We start from the raw sequence: 21,005 nt of genomic DNA, 5'->3' as shown, positions 1-21,005 counted from the left end.
GTCCCGGCTTGGTGGAGGCCACTTCCGGACCCACGCCCACGACTGGGGTCACCAGAGAAGGGTGGGGGCAGGCTGGGGTGCAGCCTAGGTGCTCCCAGGTCGCCCCAGAGCGTCTTCGGTTTCCCTGAGTTGCTGAGTCTAGGGCGTGCGCTCCAGGCCCAGACTACACGCTGGTTTTCAAAGGAAGTTTGTGGTTTTTCTTTTTTCTTTCTCTCTCTTTTTTTCCCATCGGGACAAAGAAAAATATTAGTCAAGGACGAGCTCCCTGGAGGAGGAGGGGCTTGCCCAGCACTGAAGAATTTCCATCAGGGCTTTCTGACCTGGTCAGCAGCTGGGTGATCAGCAGTGAGGGAGAGAGAAACAAGGAGAGGAAAACAACAGACCCTTTCTCTTCCCTCCGCCTGCCGCTGGAAGGGAGGGAGCGCTTATGCCTCTCTGGTGAGAACAGGGAAGAACACTGCCCTTGCTGAGCATGGGGAGGAGCAGGGCTGGACAGCAGCAGCCGGTTGGATTGGGCTTTCTCCCTGGGTATGGCGGGCCTTTGCTCTGGATCCACAGAAGCAGGGCCACGGAGCATAACATTTGCATATTTACTCATTTAAAGTTAAAAAAAGCCTGCTACTTTCTAAGTCCTTACTGTATCTTTTTTTTTTTTCTTTCTTTTTTTCTAGAAATGGAACTAGTTGGGCTGTGCCCCTGGTGGTGCAGAAGGTGTGGAGGACTCCCCAGGCTCTGGGAAGAGAGGCAGCAGAGAGAGAACTAGCTGAGCAAGCAGGAGATCGAATGAATACCCCTGTGCCCTGGTCCTTGATCCCAGCACAGCCCTCAGCTTCTCATCAGTCACCTCCTCTCAGTTCCTAGGGGGGCAGGGAGGGTCCAGCAGGAAAAGCTGTCGGTAAGAAATAAAGGGATGGATCAATAAAGGAGGGGGTATTTGATGATGAGAGTGCATTTATTTGTAGTAGTCTGCATACCGTGGGGCTGGAAGGTGGCAGTTGAGGGAGGTTGGAACCCAGTTCTACATTCTGAAGGGCTCTCCTAACTTGACTGGCAGGGCTGCGTCAGGATGAAACTTCAAGCAACTCTGAAGGCTGAAACGTCAGTTTGAACAATTAGGGAGGCAGGAAGCAAAAAACCCAGGTTACAACAGTCCAGGAAAAGGAGACGTTTGCTGAGGCTATAGAAAAAAACAGGCCACCAAGTTGTAAAGCAGCAGGAGTGGCAAGAGACCGTAGTAGGTATTAAAAAGAGACGTCAAAGATTATTCTATTGTTTTAATAACACGGACAATCAGAAAATTGGTGGCAAAGGGTCAGTTTGGTGAAGAGGAGAATTCGAGAAAGGAAGACTAAGAGCTGTTTTTGCCATGTATAATTTAAGACGTCAACCAGATGCTCCATGTAATGTATGGAAAGATGCTATACTTAGCCTGAGTAGAGAGGGGAAGTTCAAATGCCACAAATATAGGTCACACTGACACATATACATTTCTCTGTCAAATGAGTAATCTCGGAAAACTCGCCTTCCTTCGATTCTTGTGGCCATTTCGGAGCTTCTGAACTACGTTTCCCAGCACGCCCTGCGCCACGCCCCACTTCGCCCCTCCGGGAAGGGGTCCCGTGAGTCTCTGGGCGCAGAGCTCCGCCTCCGCCGCTGGGGGCGGGGCGACGTCGGACTCCAGGAGTGTCGGATTACGCACTTCCTCCGGGGTTGGGACCGAATCGCTGTGTGGCGGGTTCGAGTCCCGCCTCCTGACTTTCGCCCCAAGCCCCTGAGTCCGAGGCGGGGAGCATTCGCCTGGTAACGTCTCCACGGCCAGGGGCGGTGGCACACCTTGGGACTTCGCCATGGAGGACTACCTGCAGGGTTGTCGAGCCGCTCTGCAGGTAACGGATCCCGGTCTGTGACTGTAAGGAATGGAGTATGAGGTCCATGAAGAACGAAGATGTGGGATCTGGGGACCCCCGAGGGTGTGTGGGGAAGGAACACAGAATTGTGGGGAGGGGGCTTGGGATCAGATCAGCCTTGGGGCCGGAGGAGTGAGGAACGAGAACCTAGCTCGGGGGAATGCTGCTTAGTCTCCCCGTTTTTGGTTCCTGCCTTTGGGGTTTCCCCAAGAGCTGGGAGGAGGAATCGTGGGTCTGGGAACTGCATCTGAGCCTCTGCTCGCTGTGGGTCAGCTCCGTCAAAAGGTGAAGGACTGTGGTGCCGCCAGTCGTGCCCCGCGGGGTGTATTTATCCCTTTCTCCCCGCCCCTCTTTCAGTTCTCCGCTCGCAGGGCCTCCTTGGCCCATTGGCCTCCCTGTGAGACCCGGGGGTAGGAGGGGACCAGAGTCCACAGCCTTATTGCCTCAGAAGGGCTGTTTTTGTCTGGCGGGCCGAACTCATTCTAGATTTGAGGTGGTCATGGTGTTTTACTTTAAATCTGGTTTTAAGCTAAACATGCTCACTATTGCAGGCGTATCAGTTGTTGACCCAAACTTGCATTCCTTTGCCTTCAGTTTTCTTCTTTGGCCTTAACCCACATGTAAATTACGTAAGAATCCCTCGCCAGGAAGGGATAAGCCCAAAGTGTGTTTGGAATCAAAACTATAAGCTTGATTCCTGAATGCTTTGTGGCTTATTTACGGTGCCCTGAGCTGGTTGGAATCTCCCAGCCATGCTGACTGGTCATGCACATTAGGCTGCTACTCCCAGTTAGCAGCACAAAGCTGACCAGACAGAGGCTGGAAGAGGTCCCTTGGCCCCTGCTACCTCAAGTGACACTGCCCCTGTGGAGACCTAGACAGATGGTTGACTATGCTTTCCTTTTGAAGTATCTTTATTTTGAAGTATCTTTAAACTCTGCAGATTCCCTTGGGCGATAGATTCTAGTCTTTAACAAATCCTTAAAGTCACCTCTTTCCTTTTGCAGATTCGGCTTCTGACATAAATGAATGTCCTCACCTGAAGTATAGGTGACAAAGGACAATTTTAATACCAATTGCACCAAAGTTTTCCTTGTGAAATACAAACTTTGGGAAAGTTGACCTAATGCGTAGGGCAGTTTGGAACCAATTCGTTAGGTTACATCTGATTTGCACCATAGGGAGCTCATTGGAGGACTAATGTAGAATCTTTGTGGCACTGTTCCAAGTGCTATGCAGTTGGAACTCCGCACCCCCCCTCCCCACTGCAGAACCCAAATGACAGGTCTCCTTTCTACCACTTGGTAAAGAGCCCTTAGATCTGAAACCTCACCAAATAGCCTTTCATTGCATGCATCTATCCTAAGTCGTCTTCACTCCAGAGTCCCCCCAGGTTAACAGTATATCTCCTACAGCAGTATGAAGCTGAAAAATACTGGATTTTTCCAGTATTGCTGGTATCCTGAGTTTTCTCTGCCTGCATTCATGCCCCAAGAAGCAAGATCTAGATCTTTATTTTTCCAAACTTGTGAACTTGTGAAGGTGAAGTTGTATCTTAGAGTTCTTATTATCACACAGCCTAGCCGGGGCTGGAAGAAATGAGAAAATCAGACTCTAGGAATCTTAGTGGAGGAACTGGTGACAGGACATACAGGTGGTTGCCAACAATGTAGATTGCTTTTAATTTATAGGGTGCCAGGCTGGCTTAGTCAGTAGAGCATGTGACTCCTGATCTCAGGATCATGAGTTCAAGCCCCATGTTGGGCATAGCACTTACTTTAAATTTTTTTTTTTTCAACGTTTTTTATTTATTTTTGGGACAGAGAGAGACAGAGCATGAACGGGGGAGGGGCAGAGAGAGAGGGAGACACAGAATCGGAAACAGGCTCCAGGCTCCGAGCCATCAGCCCAGAGCCCGACGCGGGGCTCGAACTCACGGACCGCGAGATCGTGACCTGGCTGAAGTCGGACGCTTAACCGACTGCGCCACCCAGGCGCCCCTTTAGCACTTACTTTAAAAAAGTAAAAATAAATACTAGAGGGGTATTTCGGTGGCTCAGTCGGTTAAGTGTCCAATTCTTGATTTCGGCTCAGGTCATGATTTCACAGTTGGTGAGATCAAGCCCTGCATCAGGCTCCACGTGGTCAGCAGCGCCTGCTTGGGAATGTCTCTCTCCCTCTTTCTCTGCTCTTCCCCTGCTAGTGCTCTCTCTCTCTCAAAATAAATAAACTTATAATAAATAAATACTAGATTGTTTTTAATTATAGAAGTAGTAAATGTACACTGTGAAAAGATTTAAATACAAAAAAGATACGAAATGAAAAAGATCGTTTATCTTCTCCCCATCTAATTCCCCAGAAGCTGCACCATGATTTCTTGTGTAAAGAGATACATGATTTAGACAGACTCTATTAGGTTTGAGTGTTTCTGTTAAGCTTTGGTATAACTTTTAGGGAAATATGAATGCTTGACTTTTACATAGGATAGAGACAGCGTATAACCGGCCAATTCCCCTATTGATTTATTTTTGTTATTTGATACCAGAGAAATTTTTTTGATGTATATTTTTTATTTGAGAGAGAGAGAGAGAATGCGTACTCGAGCAGGGGAGGAGGCCAAAGGAAAGAGAAAAAGAGACAATCTCAAGCAGGTTCCACACTCAGCATGGAGCCTGACGTGGGGCTGGATCCCATGACCCTGGGATCACGACCTGAGTAGAAATTAAGAGTCGGCACTGAGGGGCACTCAGCCGACTGAGCCACCCAAGCACCCCTGATAACCAGAGAAATTTTCTACAGCCTCTGCCACAACGATAGTAAGATGTTCCATTTTATTTATTTATTTTTAGTGTTTATTTATTTTTGAGAGTGACGGAGACAGAGATAGCATGAGTGGGGGAGGGGCAGAGAGAGGAGACACAGAATCCGAAGCAGGCTCCAGGCTCTGAGCTGTCAGCACAGAGCCCAATGTGGGATCATGACCTGAGCCGAAGTCAGACACTTAACTGACTGAGCCATCCAGGTGCCCCTAGGATGTTCCATTTTAAAAGAAATCCTGTTTAACTAAATATCGTATTCATGGTGACTCATCTTTCACGTCTAGTGGATAAAAACCTTTGCATCAGGGCAGGGCTGCGTTCGAGTGTAGGTATCCATCCAGCTGCCTTCGGATAATGTGTGTTGTCTGCCCTCCTGTATGCATAGGGCAGGAATCAGGAGTGGCCAGCTGTCCTTCTGACAGCACAGTCCTTTCCTCAATATCTGTACCATTCTCTGTGCTGGGAGGGCTTCTCTATCCCTGGCTCTTTTTTTCCTTCCCTCATTAACTATTTTGTAGACTAGGCGTCAGACCATATTCAGCTTCAGAAGGGAAGTGATTGACTTTGCCAGCCCTAGAGCCTGTCCTTTCTCCCCACACGAGGCCACAAAGAACATCAGGACACAGTCATTGTCACTACCAGCTTTGGGTGTTTTTGTTTGGTTGTTTAAGAAAGAAAAGTTTATATTTACTTGGGGCGCTCAGATTTCATTTCTTCCACTGGCAGCTCAGGTTTCCTCTTGCTCTAAGTATAGCTATATCTGCCCTGAACTCTTCCTCTGATGGTCAGAAAACCAAAGCAGTTTGGCTTTGCTTTCAACTGGTGGGGGATGGGGGGGAGAGGTGGAGGGTTAAGAGATACACACGTTCCTCCTAGATGAAGAGAAGGATGCCTTATAAGTTGGGCAGCCCAGGACAGTTTAGTTTATTCAGATACAACCATTTATTGCACCCTTTTTTATTCTCACAAGTGTCCCCATTTGAATAACAGAATGTATGGTCACTAAGTCATAAACTATGTTAAAAATTAAGATACATGCCCACGAAAAGAGGGCGAGCTCCTTAGGGTAGAAGCTCCATATGAGGGCTGCAGGTGCTGGAAGCTGGAGGTCTAGTGGAAGAGTATTGCTCTGGCCTGGGTGGCCAGGGGAGGCATCCCAGAGACAGGGCCTTCAGGTGGCATGAAGAGGCAGGGACCGGTAGGGAAAGGAGAAGATGGAAGGCAGCTACAGAGCAGACACTTATGGGCTATCTCATTTAATCCTCGTCACAACTGCATGAAATCAGTTACACGATTATCATTTTTAAATGAGGCTTGGAGAGGCCCAAGTCCCATAACAGGTAAGAAGCAAAGCTGGGAGGGGTGCCTGGGTAGCTCAGTCGGTTTCTGACTTAGGGTCAGGTCGTCATCTCGCAGTTTGTGAGTTCAAGCCCTGCGTCAGGCTCTATGCTGACAGCTCGGAGCCTGGAGCCTGCTTCAGATTCTGTCTCTGTCTCTCTCTGCCCCTCCCCTGCTCATGCTCTGTCTCTCAATAATAGATAAATGTTAAAAGAAAAAATTAAGAAGCAGAGCTGGGATTCAACCCTAATCTGTGACCTCTTCACATGATAGTTCTGCCGCTTAAAGGGCAGAGCTGGGAATATACACAGCATGTATTGTGGGTGGTGAGTAGACCGGACAGGCTGGGATGATGGTGGACTGTGACAGGAGAGGGGAATGCCACCATAGCCTCTGCTCAGGCCTGCTTCAAGATAGGCTGACAGCCCAGAGGACTCCTTTGATATTCATTCCTTTTGGTTGCCATCTGGGCTTGAACAAGCACAAGGGGCTAGTTATTCCCCTTCCTGTGGATATCCTCTCAGAGTCACAGAGTTGTATGTGGCGCCTACTTCCTGCTCTCCTGCTTAGCCCCTCTCCATGCTGGGGATCTGACCCATCCTCATTCAGCTGGAGCAGCACTAGTGTGAGTGAGTTTTGGAAAGTTTCTCAGAGGGCCCAGCACGAGGGGGGTCCCACTTGCTCTGCCTTTTCTCTGTTAACCTTATTTCTCTAGAGTCCGGGCCATATGGCCGCTCGTGTTTACACAGTTCCCTTTCCAGTGAACACAGTGTCCCCCCTTGCTGCTTCAGTGAGCAAGCTATCTCCACAGTCACTTACCTCAAGTGCTGTGTTGTCACTCTGGTCTGCAGCCATTTGGGTAGTTCTCAGTATCTGGGAAACAGGGGGACTTTCTCCGGTATCCGAAGGAGAAATTGCAAGTTAGAGGAGTTAATATAGGACTGAATTCTCCCCTTATGTAGGAAAAGAGTTTAATATTGAAAAGAATCTCCCCTCCCTTGTGTCGTTCATTGTGAGTGGGTCTGGCCTGCCACCCTCTTGAGGTAGGCTTAGAGAAATGGGTGCAGGAGAGAACCTAAGGGCGGACTTTCTCCGCAGGTCCTTTGTGCGAAACCTCTGCCTTTTATACTTCTCTGAGGGTGGGAGTAGGAGATGTGGGGGGTGGGGGGATAGTTTAAAATAAAAAAACTTGTGTGTGGGGGGGCGCCTGGGTGGCTCCATCAGTTAAGCATCCAACTCTTGATTTTAGTTCAGGTCATGATCTCACAGTTCATGAGTTTGAGCCCTATGTTGGGCTCTGCACTGACAGTGTGGAGTCTGCTTGGGATTCTCTCTCTCTCTCTCTCTCTCTCTCTCTCTCTGCCCCTCTCCTGCTTGTGCTATCTCTCAAAATAAGTAAATAAACTTAAAAAACACAAACAAAGAAACCTGAGGCACCTGGCTGGCTCAGTTGGAAAATCATCTGACTCTTGATCTTGGGGTTGATCTTGATCCCATGTTGGGTGTAGAGCCCATGTTGGGTGTAGAAATCATTTAAATAAATAAAACTTAAGGAGAAAAAAAACCTGTTTAGTTACTGGATAGGGCAATTTATGCCACCAAAAGTCCTCTAAAATTGTACCTTTCTAGCTGTAGCTTTCTGGGGGAGGGAGGGTAACAGCCAAACAGGCAAGATGATTCTAGGTTCCCCCAGATTCCCTTTCTTCCTATAGTTATATTACTTGATAACTATTGCTTGCTATGTTTTGCTCCTCTGAACCCCATTCCTACTTTTCTAAACTCTTGGCATCTAGTAAATCTTCCCTGATTGAAGAAGTCAGAGTGTTTGGATTTTTACCTGAAAACCTAGCAGTTTTCAACTGGGAGTGATTTTGGGCTCCCGGGGAATATTTGGCACATCTGGAGACATTTTTGATTCTCATGACTGGGTGTGCTACTGGCATCTTTTGGGTACAGTCTGGGGTTGCTGCCAAACTTCTCCCACACAGGACAGCCCCTACAACAAAGAACAATCCAGGCCAAAATGCCACTGGTGCTGAAATTAGGAAACTCTGCTGTAACTGGTAGGTCTCATTTTGTTCTTATCTCTTCCTCTCTCAGAAGCATGCTGAGGTGTAAGTTCCAAAGTAAATTTGTAAGAGAGAATTCTTGTGCCCTAAACTGAGCCATGGACATAATTCTTAAAGTACCTACCTCTTCAGGTTGTTATTTAAGACTCTGATAGCTAGGGAGACACAAGGGAACAAGGTTAATACTAACAGCAGTTATCCCTCCCTCCTCAGTTCTTATCAGCAGCTGGACTTTTCAAAGCTTTAAAAATAAAAGTTCCAGGGCACCTGGCTGTCTCAGTCGGTAGAACGTGCAACTCCTGATCTCAGGCTCATGAGTTCGAGCCCCACATTGGGTATAGAGATTACTTTAAAAATAATAATGATAGTAATAAAGGGCTGGGGGCATTTTCATGGATTGGGTAACTGGATCATGGACTAGATTTTATTTTACCTTTATTTTCAAAAGCTCTTCGCCTCTTATGATTTAGAAGTGTATGGATATTTTTCCCTATTTGAAAACAGCAGGGTCGGGGGAGGAAACTGGGGTTGATGCAGCCTGACTATCACCTATCCCAACTGTTCTACCTTTGATTTCTCGAGTGCCCAAAGAGGCGTAAGACGTTAGAGAATTATTTACTGCTGTTCTTTAAGTTAACAATCAAGGAGGAGCACCTGGGTGGCTTAGTCGGTTGGGTGTCCGACTTCGGCTCAGGTCATGATCTCACAGCCCGTGAGTTTGAGTCCCGCGTCGGGCTCTGTGCTGATAGCTCAGAGCCTGGAGCCTGCTTTGGATTCTGTGTCTCCCTCTCTCTCTGCCCCTAACCCACTCGCATTCTGTCTCTCTCAAAAATAAATAAATATTTTTTTTTAAAAATTAAAAAAAAAAACAATCAAGGAGACAGCATAGAAGAAAGGGCACTTTTCTACCTCCTGGTTGGATGTGGAATGCTTAAACTTAGCAACACACAGGTGGCCTGTCTGCTAATATCTTCATCCATGAAATGAGGACTGTCATAAGATTGGCTGACCCACCTCCTCTGTGAAGATCAGTGAGAGGGTGTGTGGGAAGCCCTGCTCAGGTGTAAGGGCAGTGGAAACAGACAAAGGTATGTCTGCTAGCATCCCATTCTCCTTCCTCAACAGGAGTCCCGGCCGCTACATGTTGTGCTGGGAAATGAAGCCTGTGACTTGGACTCCATGGTGTCAGCTCTTGCCCTGGCTTTTTACCTGGCAAAGGTGAGTACTTAGCAACAGAGTCCTTGAGAATGAAAAGATCTGGATCCAAGACCCAGCTCTGCCACTTTACACCAGTTACCCTTGGGTCAGTTAAATCCCTTAACCTTACTGAGTCTCAGGTCACAATCTCTAAAATCTGAAATGATGCTATTTTGCAGTGCCCCTGGGAGGATCAAATGAGTAGATGTATGTTGAAGAAAATGTTTGTAAATCATAAGGCAAATTCAAGCTGTTTATTATTTGAGTTCTTCTGGGTACCAGTGATCTCATGCCCAGGTCAGCTCTTAAGGATTAATAATCCCTTCTCCGCAGCATCTAGAACCAGGTCTTTTCCATGAGTTGTCTTCTTGACCTTCATGTATACTAAGAAGGAGAGAGGGCAAGAGTTGTCCTTTTGTTTTTATCAACTGGGTAGTTGTGGCTTTGAGAAAGGCAATTACTTCCCCAAGATCATATCTCCTCTGGTTCCAATAATCTTGTTACTTTTCCTGTCTATGCCAAAACATTGCCATATGTTCTTTTCACTTTCCTTATCCAGACAACAGAGACTGAGGAAGTCTTTGTGCCAGTTTTAAATATAAAACGTTCTGAGCTACCTCTACGAGGTGACAACGTCTTCTTCCTTCAGAAGAGTCACATTCCAGAGTCCCTTTTGATTTTCCGGGATGAAATTGACCTCCATGCCTTGCACCAGGCTGGCCAACTCACCCTTATCCTTGTTGACCATCATGTCTTACCCAAGTAAGTGGAAGGAAGTTAAGCCAATATTTAACATGTGCCATGTTGAGCTCTGATGAGTAACAAATAAAGAGAGGAAGAATTTGTGCTCTTGGGGATCTCACGGGCTAATTGCAATTGCTGGGTTATATAAGATATAGAAAATCAAAAGAAAATATTGTTAGTTCTCCAGTTACGCAAGTAACAAAAAGAAATAGAAACACAGAGAAGTCAAACTAAAGGATAACTCAGAAATAATTTAAATCTGCCTTTAGTACCATTATTTTGTGGCAGATTCACTGTAACAGAAGCCTTTGAATAATGGTTGCAACTGTTTTTGTTTTTTTTTTTAATATTTTTTGAGATGAGAGCATGTGTGTAGATTTGGGGGAGGGGCAGAGAGAGGGAGAGAGATGGGGACAGAGGATCTGAAGTGGGCTCTGCTCTGACTCAGACTCAGCAACTGTGAGATCATGACCTGAGCCAAAGTCCAATGCATAATTGACTGAGCCACCCAGGCGCCCCAGTTGCAGGTCTTTTTAATTTTAATCTTTAAATATATTTTTATTTTCTTTTAAGTTTATGTATTTATTTTTAAGAGAGGGAAAGCATGTGTGCGTGGGGTTGGGAGTAGGGAAGGGACACAGAGAGAGAGAGAGAATCGCAATCCACATTGTCAGCGCAGAGCCTGATGGTGGGGCCTGATCCCACAAACCATGAGATCATGTCCTGAGCTGAGATTGAGTCAGATGCTTACTGACTGAGCCACCCAGGTGCCCCAACTCTCTTTAATTAAAAAAAAAATTTTTTTTAATTTTTTTAATGTTTATTTTTAAAAGAGAGAGAGAGAGACTGAATGCAAGCAGGGGAGGGGCAGAGAGAGAGGTAGACACAGAATCTGAAGCAGGCTCCAGGCTCTAAGCTGTCAGCACAGAGCCCAACACAGGGCTCGAACTCACAAACTGTGAGATCATGACCTGAGCTGAAGTTGGACACTTAACCGACTGAGCCACCCAGGGGTCCCTTTTCTTAATTTTTAAAAAGCAAAATTATTTTGGGGGGGGGCGCTTGTGTGCCTCAGTCAGTTAAGCATCTGACTCTTGGTTTTCAGCTTAGGTCATCTCACAGTTTGTGATTTCAAGCCCCGTATCAGGGTTTGTGCCAAGCAGCTTGGAGCCTGCTTGGGATTCTCTCTCTCCCTCTCTCTCTCTCAAAATAAATAAATAAAATAAAATAAAAAAACCCAAAAAACAAAATTCCTCCACTTACGCTGTTTCTCTCTCTCTCTCAAAAATAAATAAACGTTAAAAAAAAAAAAAAAAGTGGGGGGGTTGTTGCCTGGGTGGCTCAGTCAGTTAAGCTTCTGACTTTGGCTCAGGTCATGATCTTGTAGTTCATGAGTTCGAACCCCACGTCAGGTTCTATGCTAACAGCTAAGAGCCTGGAGCCTGCTTCGGATCCTGTGTCTCCCTCTCTCTCTGCCCCTCCTCCACTTACGCTGTTTCTCTCTCTCTCCAAAATAAATAAACATAAAAATTTTTTTTTAAAAACAAAATTATTTCCTACAAAAGAAAATATCTTAGTGTCATTGTGACGGGTGTTAGCGGTGTGTGGTAACTGACCCTCGAGAGGACAAATAGGTGTGTAGAGGATAGAGTAGTGAAATATACTGGAGGGGAGCAGAGGATACGAGGGAAAGTTTCCTAAGAGAGTTGACCCTTGATCTCACTCTTGAATGTTTGCTCTTGGAATGGGGAGGTGAGGTAGTTAGGAAGAGCATCCAGGCAGAGAGAGGAATTAATATAAGCAAAGGCAGGCAGGCATGAAATAGCATGGTAGATTGGGAGAAATGGAATTTGTTTTGCATGGCTGGAGCATAAAATGTGACCCAGAAGTAGGACATAGGAAGAGGTGAGACTAGGGAGGTGGGTGGGGCCAGATTTTGGACACCCTTTAGGCCCTGCCAAGGAGATTAGACTTGATGTTAGGATAGTGGGGAGCTATTGTGAATTATATTTTATCCAGATCCTGACAGAATCAAATTTGCATTTTTCAGATGATCACTCAGCAGCTTTGTGGAGGATAGCTTAGGAGGGCCTGAGATGGGAAGTGGGTGTTTGGTTGGGAAATTGTTGGAACGATCTAGGTGAGAGATATTGAGGGCTTAGAATAAGGCGATAGCAGAGGGTTGGAAAGGAGGAGATGGATAAGGATTGAGGTAGAGTCCATAGGATCTGGTGAACTGTGTATTAAGCATTTGGGTATTAAGCAGATTGAGTGACAGGAGAGACTGAAATACTGGGTGCCAAGCGTGTCAGTCGGAAAGGCAGCTCCTAAGGAGATCAAATACATGGATGAGATACTTGTTGCTGATATTTCACCAAGTTCACTTACATACTATTTTTTCCCGTTTATATACTATTTAAAGATGACTTCGGTTCTCACATGAAAGAAAAGAATTGAGAGCAGTGAGGCCGAGGTGGAAGTGACCAAAGTTCTTAAGTGTTTGCCTAAGATGTGCATTTTCCTTCATGGGTGAGGTGGAGCTTTGGTTAGAAGCAGCTGGAGTCCCCCCACCTATCTTTCTTTCTCTTTTCCCCACACCCACTTTCCCACACAGAAGTGACTCGGCCCTAGAGGAGACAGTTGCAGAGGTGCTAGACCATCGACCCATCGAGCAGAGACACTGCCCTCCCTGCCACATTTCAGTTGAGCTGGTGGGATCCTGCGCTACCCTGGTGACCGAGAGAATCCTGCAGGGGGCACCAGAGATCCTGGACAGGCAAACTGCAGCCCTTCTGCACGGTGAGGGTGGCTTTCGGGTTAGTTCCTCCGTGTCCACCCCAGAGGAGAGTGGAAACGTCTAGCCTCTTCTAGCTTAATCATACCCTTTCAAAGCTATCCAGCTCGTATCAAAGGCTGGGTTCTTTCAGGGGGCAATCAGGCATGAAAAGGCTGTGGTGAAAGCAGAAAGGAAGACAGACCTAGAAGCTGCCTGTTGGTGGCTATGTGACCTCGAGCAAAGATTTCTTAACCTTTCTTGTTCTCATTTTCTCCATTTGTAAAAAATAAAAAAGAGAGAGAGAGATTGAACTAGACTATCTCTTCCAACTTCTAGATTTTTTTAATGGAATTTGGCTACAGAAGGGAGATCGTGTCTCTCTGACTCAGTCTCAAGATCTCTGAGGGTTGAGCTGCTCAGGCACCCATTCTGCCTGCCCACATTTTAGTTTGGATTTGGGTGGTCTTACTCAGCACATAGTCCCAGTTCCTCATTTTGTTTCCAGTGTGTTTGCCGCACGCTCTTCCCTGTATTATGTCCATCTGGTTGGAGGGTTGTGTGTATTCTAGTGGTTGTGAGTGGAAGGCCATGGGATTTGAGTCCTGCCTCCTGCCTCCACAGGAACAATCATCCTGGACTGTGTCAACATGGACCTGAAAGTTGGAAAGGCAACCCCAAAGGACAGCAGATATGTGGAGAAGCTGGAGGCCCTCTTCCCAGATCTGCCCGAGAGAAATGACATCTTTGATTCTCTACAAAAGGCAAAGTTTGATGTATCAGGTGTGAAACAGTAAACTGACTTCTCTCCCTCCCGCATGAGAAAACAGATGGACAAGCCTTGTTCACAGTATTTTTGAACACCATTGAAACAGTTTTCAGAGCATGTATAATGCTTTAATCAGAGAGAACCGAGGTAGTGAGTCTGATCATGAGCTAATCAATTGATTTACTATCCTGGCTAATGGGTAGGAGAAGGAGGAATATATTAAGAGTGTCAGAGGTTTCTGGGCTAATCGGAAAATATAAATATATGAGTAAAATCTGCTGAGGGAATGCTAAATTATCTGAGTGAGATCTAGATAATTGTTTAGGGAAGCAGAAGAAACATTTAGGGTAAATATACAAAGGACAAAGGAAGAGAACAAAAATACTTCCATAATTTGTTCCCCAGATACTACCTATTGACCTTAAAAAAAAAAGTACCACATGTACTTACAGAAGGTTAAAACAACACAGGAAGGGGTAAAAGAATCTGTTTATAATCATATAATAATTAGTTATCTCCCCTATTCATTGGCCCAAGGAGAGGCTGTGTTTGTTCTCACCTTTGACCCATCTTGGTGTCCTCACCTTCCTAGGCTGGGGACCCTGGGCTCTCTTGTTTGACCCCTGGTCTCACATTCACTGTCTAGGACTGACCACTGAGCAAATGCTGAGAAAGGACCAGAAGACCATTTGCAGACAAGGCATTAAGGTGGCCATTAGTGCAATATATATGGATTTGGAGGTAAGAGCAAGGCGTGGGTGGGGAGAGAAAACCTTCAGTTATATATGTAACCTTGCCCCTCATTGCTGGCTCATCTCCAAAATAAGTCTTGTACCCATGTACCTTTCCCTTTCAGCAGACAGGTCTGCTGTCACTCCCACAGTCCGTGACCTCTCACTGCACTACCACAATAGCCTGCATACCGGTTTCCCTGCCTCTGCTCTTGCACCCCTACAAACCATTCTCCCCATAGCAGCCAGAGTCATGTCTTTATAAGGTGTAATTCTGAAAAAACAAAACAAAACAGATGTAATTCTGATCACATCAGCTCCCTTCCTTTGCTGCCTTTTCATTGCGCTCCTGATAGAATCTAAAGGCCCCGGGGGCACCTGGCTGTCTAAGTCAGAGGAGCTTGCAACTCCTGATCTCAGGGTCGTGGGTTCGAGCCCCACGTTGAGTGTAGAGATTACTTAAATAAAACTTAAAAAAAAAAGAAAAAAAGAATATAACAGCCCTACTGTGGTTTACAGGACCCTCCTTGATCTGGCCCTGTCTCTCTCTCTCTCTCTCTCTCTCTCTCTCTCTCTCTCTCTCTCTCTCACCTCATCTCCTTCCAGCCCCACTCCTGTGCTCACAGTGCTATAGCCACACTCATTTTCTTTCTGTTCATGGGATCCATTAAGCTCATTCCCACCTCAGGGCCTTTGCACTGGCTTTTCCCTCTGCAGAGCTGGCTCTTCCTTATCACTCAGGTCTTAGTTCAGATGTCTCCTCTTATAAGAGGTTTTTCTTGACCACTGTGACTAACATAATATCCTTTGTGCTCAAAAATCTCTAAAATATTTTAAATTTTGTTTTATCCTTAGCAGTTAATGGACTGAAGTGATCAATTTCATGGTTTCCTTGTTTATTGTCTACATTCCTCTGCCAGTTTATCAGCTCCACCAGGGCTGGAGCCCTGTTTCTTCTGTTTCTTCTGTATCGGCACCTTTGACAGTACCTGGCGCATAGCCGGTGCTCAGTAAATTTTGTTGAATGGGTGAATGAGTGTAACTTTGATAACGGTATTTTACTACCTGGTTCCATATCATATTCATTTTAAATCATTTGGCAACTGGATCTGAACACATCCTGCCATAGTCTGTACAGCTTTCTATAAATACTGTGTAAAACTACTGAATAATTTTAATAAAACAAAATGGCCTGGTCTCTTCCCTTGCTGCCTAGTTTGGGAAACAAACATAAGAGTAGAAAAGGCTTGCCAAATAGCATAAATTGACACAGTGAGAAATTGACACGTGAAATATGCCAAGGACAGAGAAAAGCCCTGATCTGGATCGGCTGGTAGTAGTATTCAGTAGAGGAAATACCACATGAGACTTTGGAGAAGAGTAGAGATTGGCAAAGAATGAAGAGCCAATGATACACTTGTCCCATGTGTGTTACCGCTGTGTCCCATTGTTCTATTAGAATGAAAATACCCATGAGGCGAAGACCTTGCTTAAAAAATGGCAAGAGCAGGAGAGCGTTGTACGTGCCAGGCATGTTACATACGCGATCATGTTTTAATTCTTAAAATAGGCACATGGTAAATGTTTTATCCTCAAACTTAAGTCCAGGGAGGTTGATACAACTCCTTGATGGTACAGCTAATAGTTACCTATCAGAGCTGATCTTCAAACCAGTTCTGTCTGAACGCAAAACCTATATTTTCCCCATACTACATACTGCTTCCTGGCACACAGAGAACACAGAGTAAATATTGGATACCTTTTTTCCAGAGAACAAGACCCAGGTTAACATGGAAAGATACCCTTTGTGAACACGTTTTGTTACTGGTGACAAGGAGAGTCCAGCGGTAGCCCTTTTCATTGCCCCATTTCTTCTTTTTCAGGCCTTCCTGCAGAGGTCTGGCCTCATTGCAGACCTCCATGCTTTCTGCCAGGCGCACAACTGTGATGTCCTGGTCGCCATGACTATCTTTTTCAACACTCACAATGAACCAGTGCGGCAGCTGGCTATTTTCTGTCCCCATGCAGCGCTCCGAATGATGGTGAGTCTCTGTCTCTTCTCCAGCCTGAGGTCCCTACAGAGCTCTGCTTGTGAGCACTGCCCAGTGCTGTAAAGACCTCTGCTTGGTTTTTGTGTTTACACAGAAGTCCTTTGACCTCTTTCCAGAATCCTCCCTCCCTGCCCTCCCCCATTCTCTCTATATGTGAATAGCCTTAGTCATACTGTTAAGAGAGATTCAAAGGGAATTAGAGACACAGTTCCCACTTAGAAGGACTTTGAAATCAGATTAAAAGAAAGTGTTATAAATCTGGAGTTAAAATTCGATTCTTAGCCTAATCTTTAATCTTCACCCCAGAAAATCAGTTCCTTCCTTTTTACCCATGGCCTTGAAAATGGGAAACTCAAGAGAAGACTTTTCTACTACTTAACCGTGCAGCGATGAATGACAGTGTCTAATGCTAATTCTGTAGAAAAGGGATTGAAGCACAGGTGTTCCTTCCTGATCTGTTTGGCCACCTTTCCCACTTCTTCCCCTTTCTTTTCCTCTGTTGGTTACTGGGCAATTAGCCCAGGGAAGAATTATTTAAAAGTGGATGCGAGGGGAACCTGGGTGGCTCAGTTGGTTGGGCGTCCGACTTCAGCTCAGGTCATGATCTCACGGTCCGTGAGTTCAAGCCCCACATGAAGCTCCGTGCTGACGGCTCAGAGCCTGGAGCCTGCTTCAGATTCTGTGTCTCCTCCTCTCTCTGCCCCTGCCCTGCTCATGCTCTGTCTCTGTCTCTCTCTGTCTCAAAAATAACATTTAAAAATTTAAAAAAAAAAAAAAATGCATGTGAGGCAGTCCAGGGACTTTGGGGTTTATTGGGCTACATGAAGGCTGCTAAAGACTGATCTGCATACAGCCTGATAATCTTTTGCATCCATGGAAGGTATGTCACCCTTTCTTCTCTTCCACAAAGCAAATGTGATTTCATTTAGTGGAAGGTAGTTTGGCACTGTGGAAAGAACTAGTTTTTGTGTTTTGTTTTTTTTTAACGTTTTATTTTTTGAGAGAATATGAGCAGGGGAGGGGCAGAGAGAGAGGGAAACACAGAATCCAAAGCAGACTCAACTGACTGAGCCACCCAGGTACCCCAGAACTACAGTTTTAAAAGGCAGATGGACACGTTTTCTGTCCCAGATTTGCCACTTACCTGCTCTCTGAGCTCAGGCAAGTCAGTTGACTTCTGAATCTGTACGTGGCATAGTATTACCCACTGATTAGCCTGATGTTCTCATTAAACCTAATATCGTACGTAAAGTACATTGCTGGGCACAGAGTAAGCACTGAATAAATGGTGGCTCTCACTAATCGTGTCCAGAAGGAAAGGGTGCTTTGGCCATGGGAAGTGTCTCTCCCACCTTCCTAAGTGTCCCCACCTTCCCCCCACCACACCCTTGCAAAGTTCTGCAGATAACAGAGGGTTCCCCCACTGTCCAGGCTGCCTCTGCACTGGGAAATGGGAAAGAGGTTTCACAGCATGTCCTGCCATCTCATCTCTTCCTCCTCTGTTGGAAACGATAGAAGAGAGTAGTTTAGAATACTGGTTTTGGTGGCAGACCTGGCTTCAAGTGTCAGTTTTGCTTCATTCAAACTATGACCTTAGGCAAGTTACTTCATCTAAGCCTCTGTTTCCCTACCTGTGAATGAAGGTAATACTAATCCAAATTTTAGAGGGTAGTTGTGACGATTAAATGAGGTAATATTTGGAAGTGGTCAGGCTCAGCACCACGCCTGACGTACCTCCCACCCCCACTTTGATCTGTTCATTCTTTCTGCCTCTGTCTTGCCCCTGACCTCAGTCTACATGTGTGTCCCATTCTAGCTAAGGATAGAGTTCAAGTTTTTGAGCACAGATATACACTTGGAAACAACACTAGGTCAGGGGGTCCTGGGTTCTGGTTCAGACTCCCATCATCTACGTGCTTTTGCTCAAGATGCTTAATCTCTCCAGGCTTGGGTTTACAAAAATTAAATATATGATCTCAATTGGGGCGCCTGGGTTGCTCAGTCAGTTGAGCGTCCTACTTCAGCTCACGTCCTGATCTCGCAGTTCATGGGTTCGAGCTCCGTGTCTGGCTCTGGGCTGATGGCTCAGAGCCTGGAGCCTGCTTCGGATTCTGTCTCCCTCTCTCTCTGCTCCTCCCCCACTCACATTCTGTCTCTCTCTCTCTCTGTCTTAAAAATAAACATCAAATGTTTCTTCTGTTTCTAAATACTATATGTATTCACAGTAATACTGAACTCTGATTTAATCAAAAGTGTTTCTCCTTCTATAAGGGAAGCCTCTAACTTAAGAGACCCCAGCTGTTTGCTTCACCACCTCATGTACCATCTCCCCATCTTGTCTCTTCTTTAGATCTGTGGAGTTCTGGAATGCTCCCACTCTCCGTCCCTGAAGCTGACCCCTGCCCCAAGCACCCACCCTAACCTCCAGGCCTATCTTCAGGGCAACACCCAGGTATCTCGGAAGAAACTTCTGCCTCTGCTCCAGGAGGCCCTGTCAGCATATTCTGACTCTGTGAAGATCCCGTCAGGGCAGCCCGAGACCGAGGGTGTGTGCAGGGAGCAGGCGGACAAGGACTTGGACAGGGCGGGGAGCTCCCTGGTTCCTGGACTGAGTCAAGATGAGGAGGAGCCTCCACTGCCCCCCACGCCCATGAACAGCCTGGTGGACGAATGCCCCCTGGATCAGGGGCTGCCAAAACTCTCAGCTGAGGCCATCTTCGAGAAGTGCAGTCAGATCTCACTGTCACAGTCGACTGCTGCCTCACTGTCTCAGAAGTGACTGCTGGGGGCGGTCGAGGTAGGGAGGGCGGTTGCTCGAACCACCTCAGTTGCATGTGTTGAGATGTGTCGGCAGTTCTGACTTCGGTGCTCTGGGGTCTGGTGTACTGTTTTCGTGAACCTGGGAGGAGAAAGAAGTGAAAGAAAACAGTTGCTTGAGGGATGGCTTTTGGCCTTTTCTCCAGATCTCTACCCATTAGACAGATTATATTATTTAATTTAATTCTCCAAATCTGCACTGATTCTCCTCTGTCTCGTTGGCCAGGGGCACAAGGTAGTACCTGCATAGCTGCGGCAGAGCGGCACAGGAAAGCATACCCCAGCAGTGCCCTCAGTAAGGCTCTTCAACAGAACCAGTATCTCTCATGAAACCAAGCAATCATTGTCTCCTTGTATTCATTTATTCTCTTATTCATTCAGGTATTTATTGGTTACCTCCTTTAAGCTAGATAGAAGAGTGTGCTTTGGAAACTTCTCTTGCTGTTTTCAGCCTTTAGCAGAATCCGGCCCCATGATTCCTCTTTCTGCCCCCAGTTAAGTGGTGGTGTCCAAGGCCGAGGTGGCCACAGTTGTGTTCTGAGCTCATTCTGACTCTTTTAGGATTGTTGGGAGGCCATTATCTTCTGTCCTGGTCAGCTGGCCTGGCTCTCAGTTTCTGCGATACCCCAGAGCCACAGGGACCCTGAAAAGACCCAGAAGACCCCTGGTTCTTGAGAGTTCAGGAGACACCCAGGAAGGCCTTAAGACCACATAGGCACTCTTCCCAAAAGACAGCAAAAGTGCAGTGAGAGCCCCGGCTCTATGCCCTGCTTTGGTGGCCCCAAATTCCTTGTCCATCTTGTTCTCTTCTTGTTCATATCGAAGGGAACATGGAGTTCTAATACTGACTGCCGTGAACTATGTCTCTCTTGGCAAGACCCTTCATTTCTCTAGGTCTCATTTTCCCCATCTGTAAGACCAAGGGTCTGGACTAGATGTTCTCTGGTATTCTGGGATCTGCCTCTTTTGCCATCTCTCCCCTGCTTCTGTGTGTGTGTGTGTGTGTATTTTATTTCTGTTTTCCCTGGGAAAGCTCAGGGTGGGTGAATTGTATTTATATGTGATTGTACCAAGGGACTCAGCCTCATGTAGCATGTACAGGGGTGTGATTCATACCGTAGTGACCCACAGAGCGCTCCCCCACTGACTCGTTCTGCATGTGTAGAGTCTCCCTTTTGCCTTCAGACCAACCTGCTCCCCTTTTTCCTACCCCACGGCCCTATTCCATGTAAGTTGCCAGTGGTTCCACCGAACAGTGGGATGTGTGACAGTTTTGGCATGACGTCTTCAGTAAGAGGGGGATGATGTGACTTCGCTTTAGGGGATGATGTCTGTAGCCATTGGAAGGTAAAAATAGTTGTGTGATTTCTGAACCAAAGGAATTTATGTTTTATAACTCGGGTACCTTATTTTGCATTTTGTTAAAGTATTAAATACGTTTTTTTTTTTTCCTGTTTGGGGTCTCATTGTCTCTTTTTATAACTGTAATCAGGCCCTTCCCTCTGATAATGGTTTCAGTCTCCTCAAGACACATCTCCCTTCTTCCTGCTCTACGGGACGGCTCCCTTCATTAACTCTTTTTGGGAATGAGGAGTGACAGCCTTCTATCTCTCCTCATCCTCAGCCTTTCATTTGTTTCTTCTTCTAGAGCCCAGAACGCTCCTAAAGATGGCTTTCCCAATCTTGCTTATGCTCAAAAAGTGGGGCCAAGGTAGTCTCAAAACCAAAATATTTTTTTACCACTGTCTTTTGCTTTTTGTTTTTGTTTTTGATTTTTTTGTTTAAAGAGC

General features: G+C 46.1%; 1 protein-coding gene and 1 long non-coding RNA gene across 5 annotated transcripts; one reads left to right on the top strand and one right to left on the bottom strand.

Annotated features, from left to right (window-relative positions):
• Positions 1 to 780: 780 nt before the first annotated feature.
• Positions 781 to 20,669, top strand: PRUNE1 (prune exopolyphosphatase 1). 4 transcript variants are annotated; one of them, XM_058715819.1, is made up of 8 exons: positions 781 to 895; positions 9,259 to 9,351; positions 9,890 to 10,092; positions 12,689 to 12,873; positions 13,472 to 13,630; positions 14,263 to 14,357; positions 16,231 to 16,389; positions 18,749 to 20,669. In XM_058715819.1, exons 2-8 carry the CDS (start codon positions 9,313 to 9,315, stop codon positions 19,175 to 19,177), a joined length of 1,269 nt encoding a protein of 422 aa, XP_058571802.1. In that variant the 5' UTR covers positions 781 to 895; positions 9,259 to 9,312; the 3' UTR covers positions 19,178 to 20,669. The 4 variants fall into 4 exon arrangements, with proteins under 4 accessions (XP_058571802.1, XP_058571800.1, XP_058571801.1 ...); XM_058715817.1 differs by lacking the exon at positions 781 to 895 and adding an exon at positions 1,752 to 1,886; XM_058715818.1 differs by lacking the exon at positions 781 to 895 and adding an exon at positions 7,863 to 8,127.
• LOC131503985 (uncharacterized) lies at positions 9,570 to 16,233 on the bottom strand. The gene is made up of 2 exons (XR_009257723.1): positions 16,107 to 16,233; positions 9,570 to 9,714 (listed from the first exon to the last, which is right to left on the bottom strand). It is a non-coding gene; the product is annotated as an uncharacterized LOC131503985 (long non-coding RNA).
• Positions 20,670 to 21,005: the final 336 nt, after the last annotated feature.

Source organism: Neofelis nebulosa, chromosome 2 (genome assembly GCF_028018385.1).
Source record: "Neofelis nebulosa isolate mNeoNeb1 chromosome 2, mNeoNeb1.pri, whole genome shotgun sequence".
NCBI classification, from domain to species: Eukaryota; Metazoa; Chordata; class Mammalia; order Carnivora; family Felidae; genus Neofelis; species Neofelis nebulosa.
This window is presented reverse-complemented; position numbering and strand designations above follow the sequence as displayed.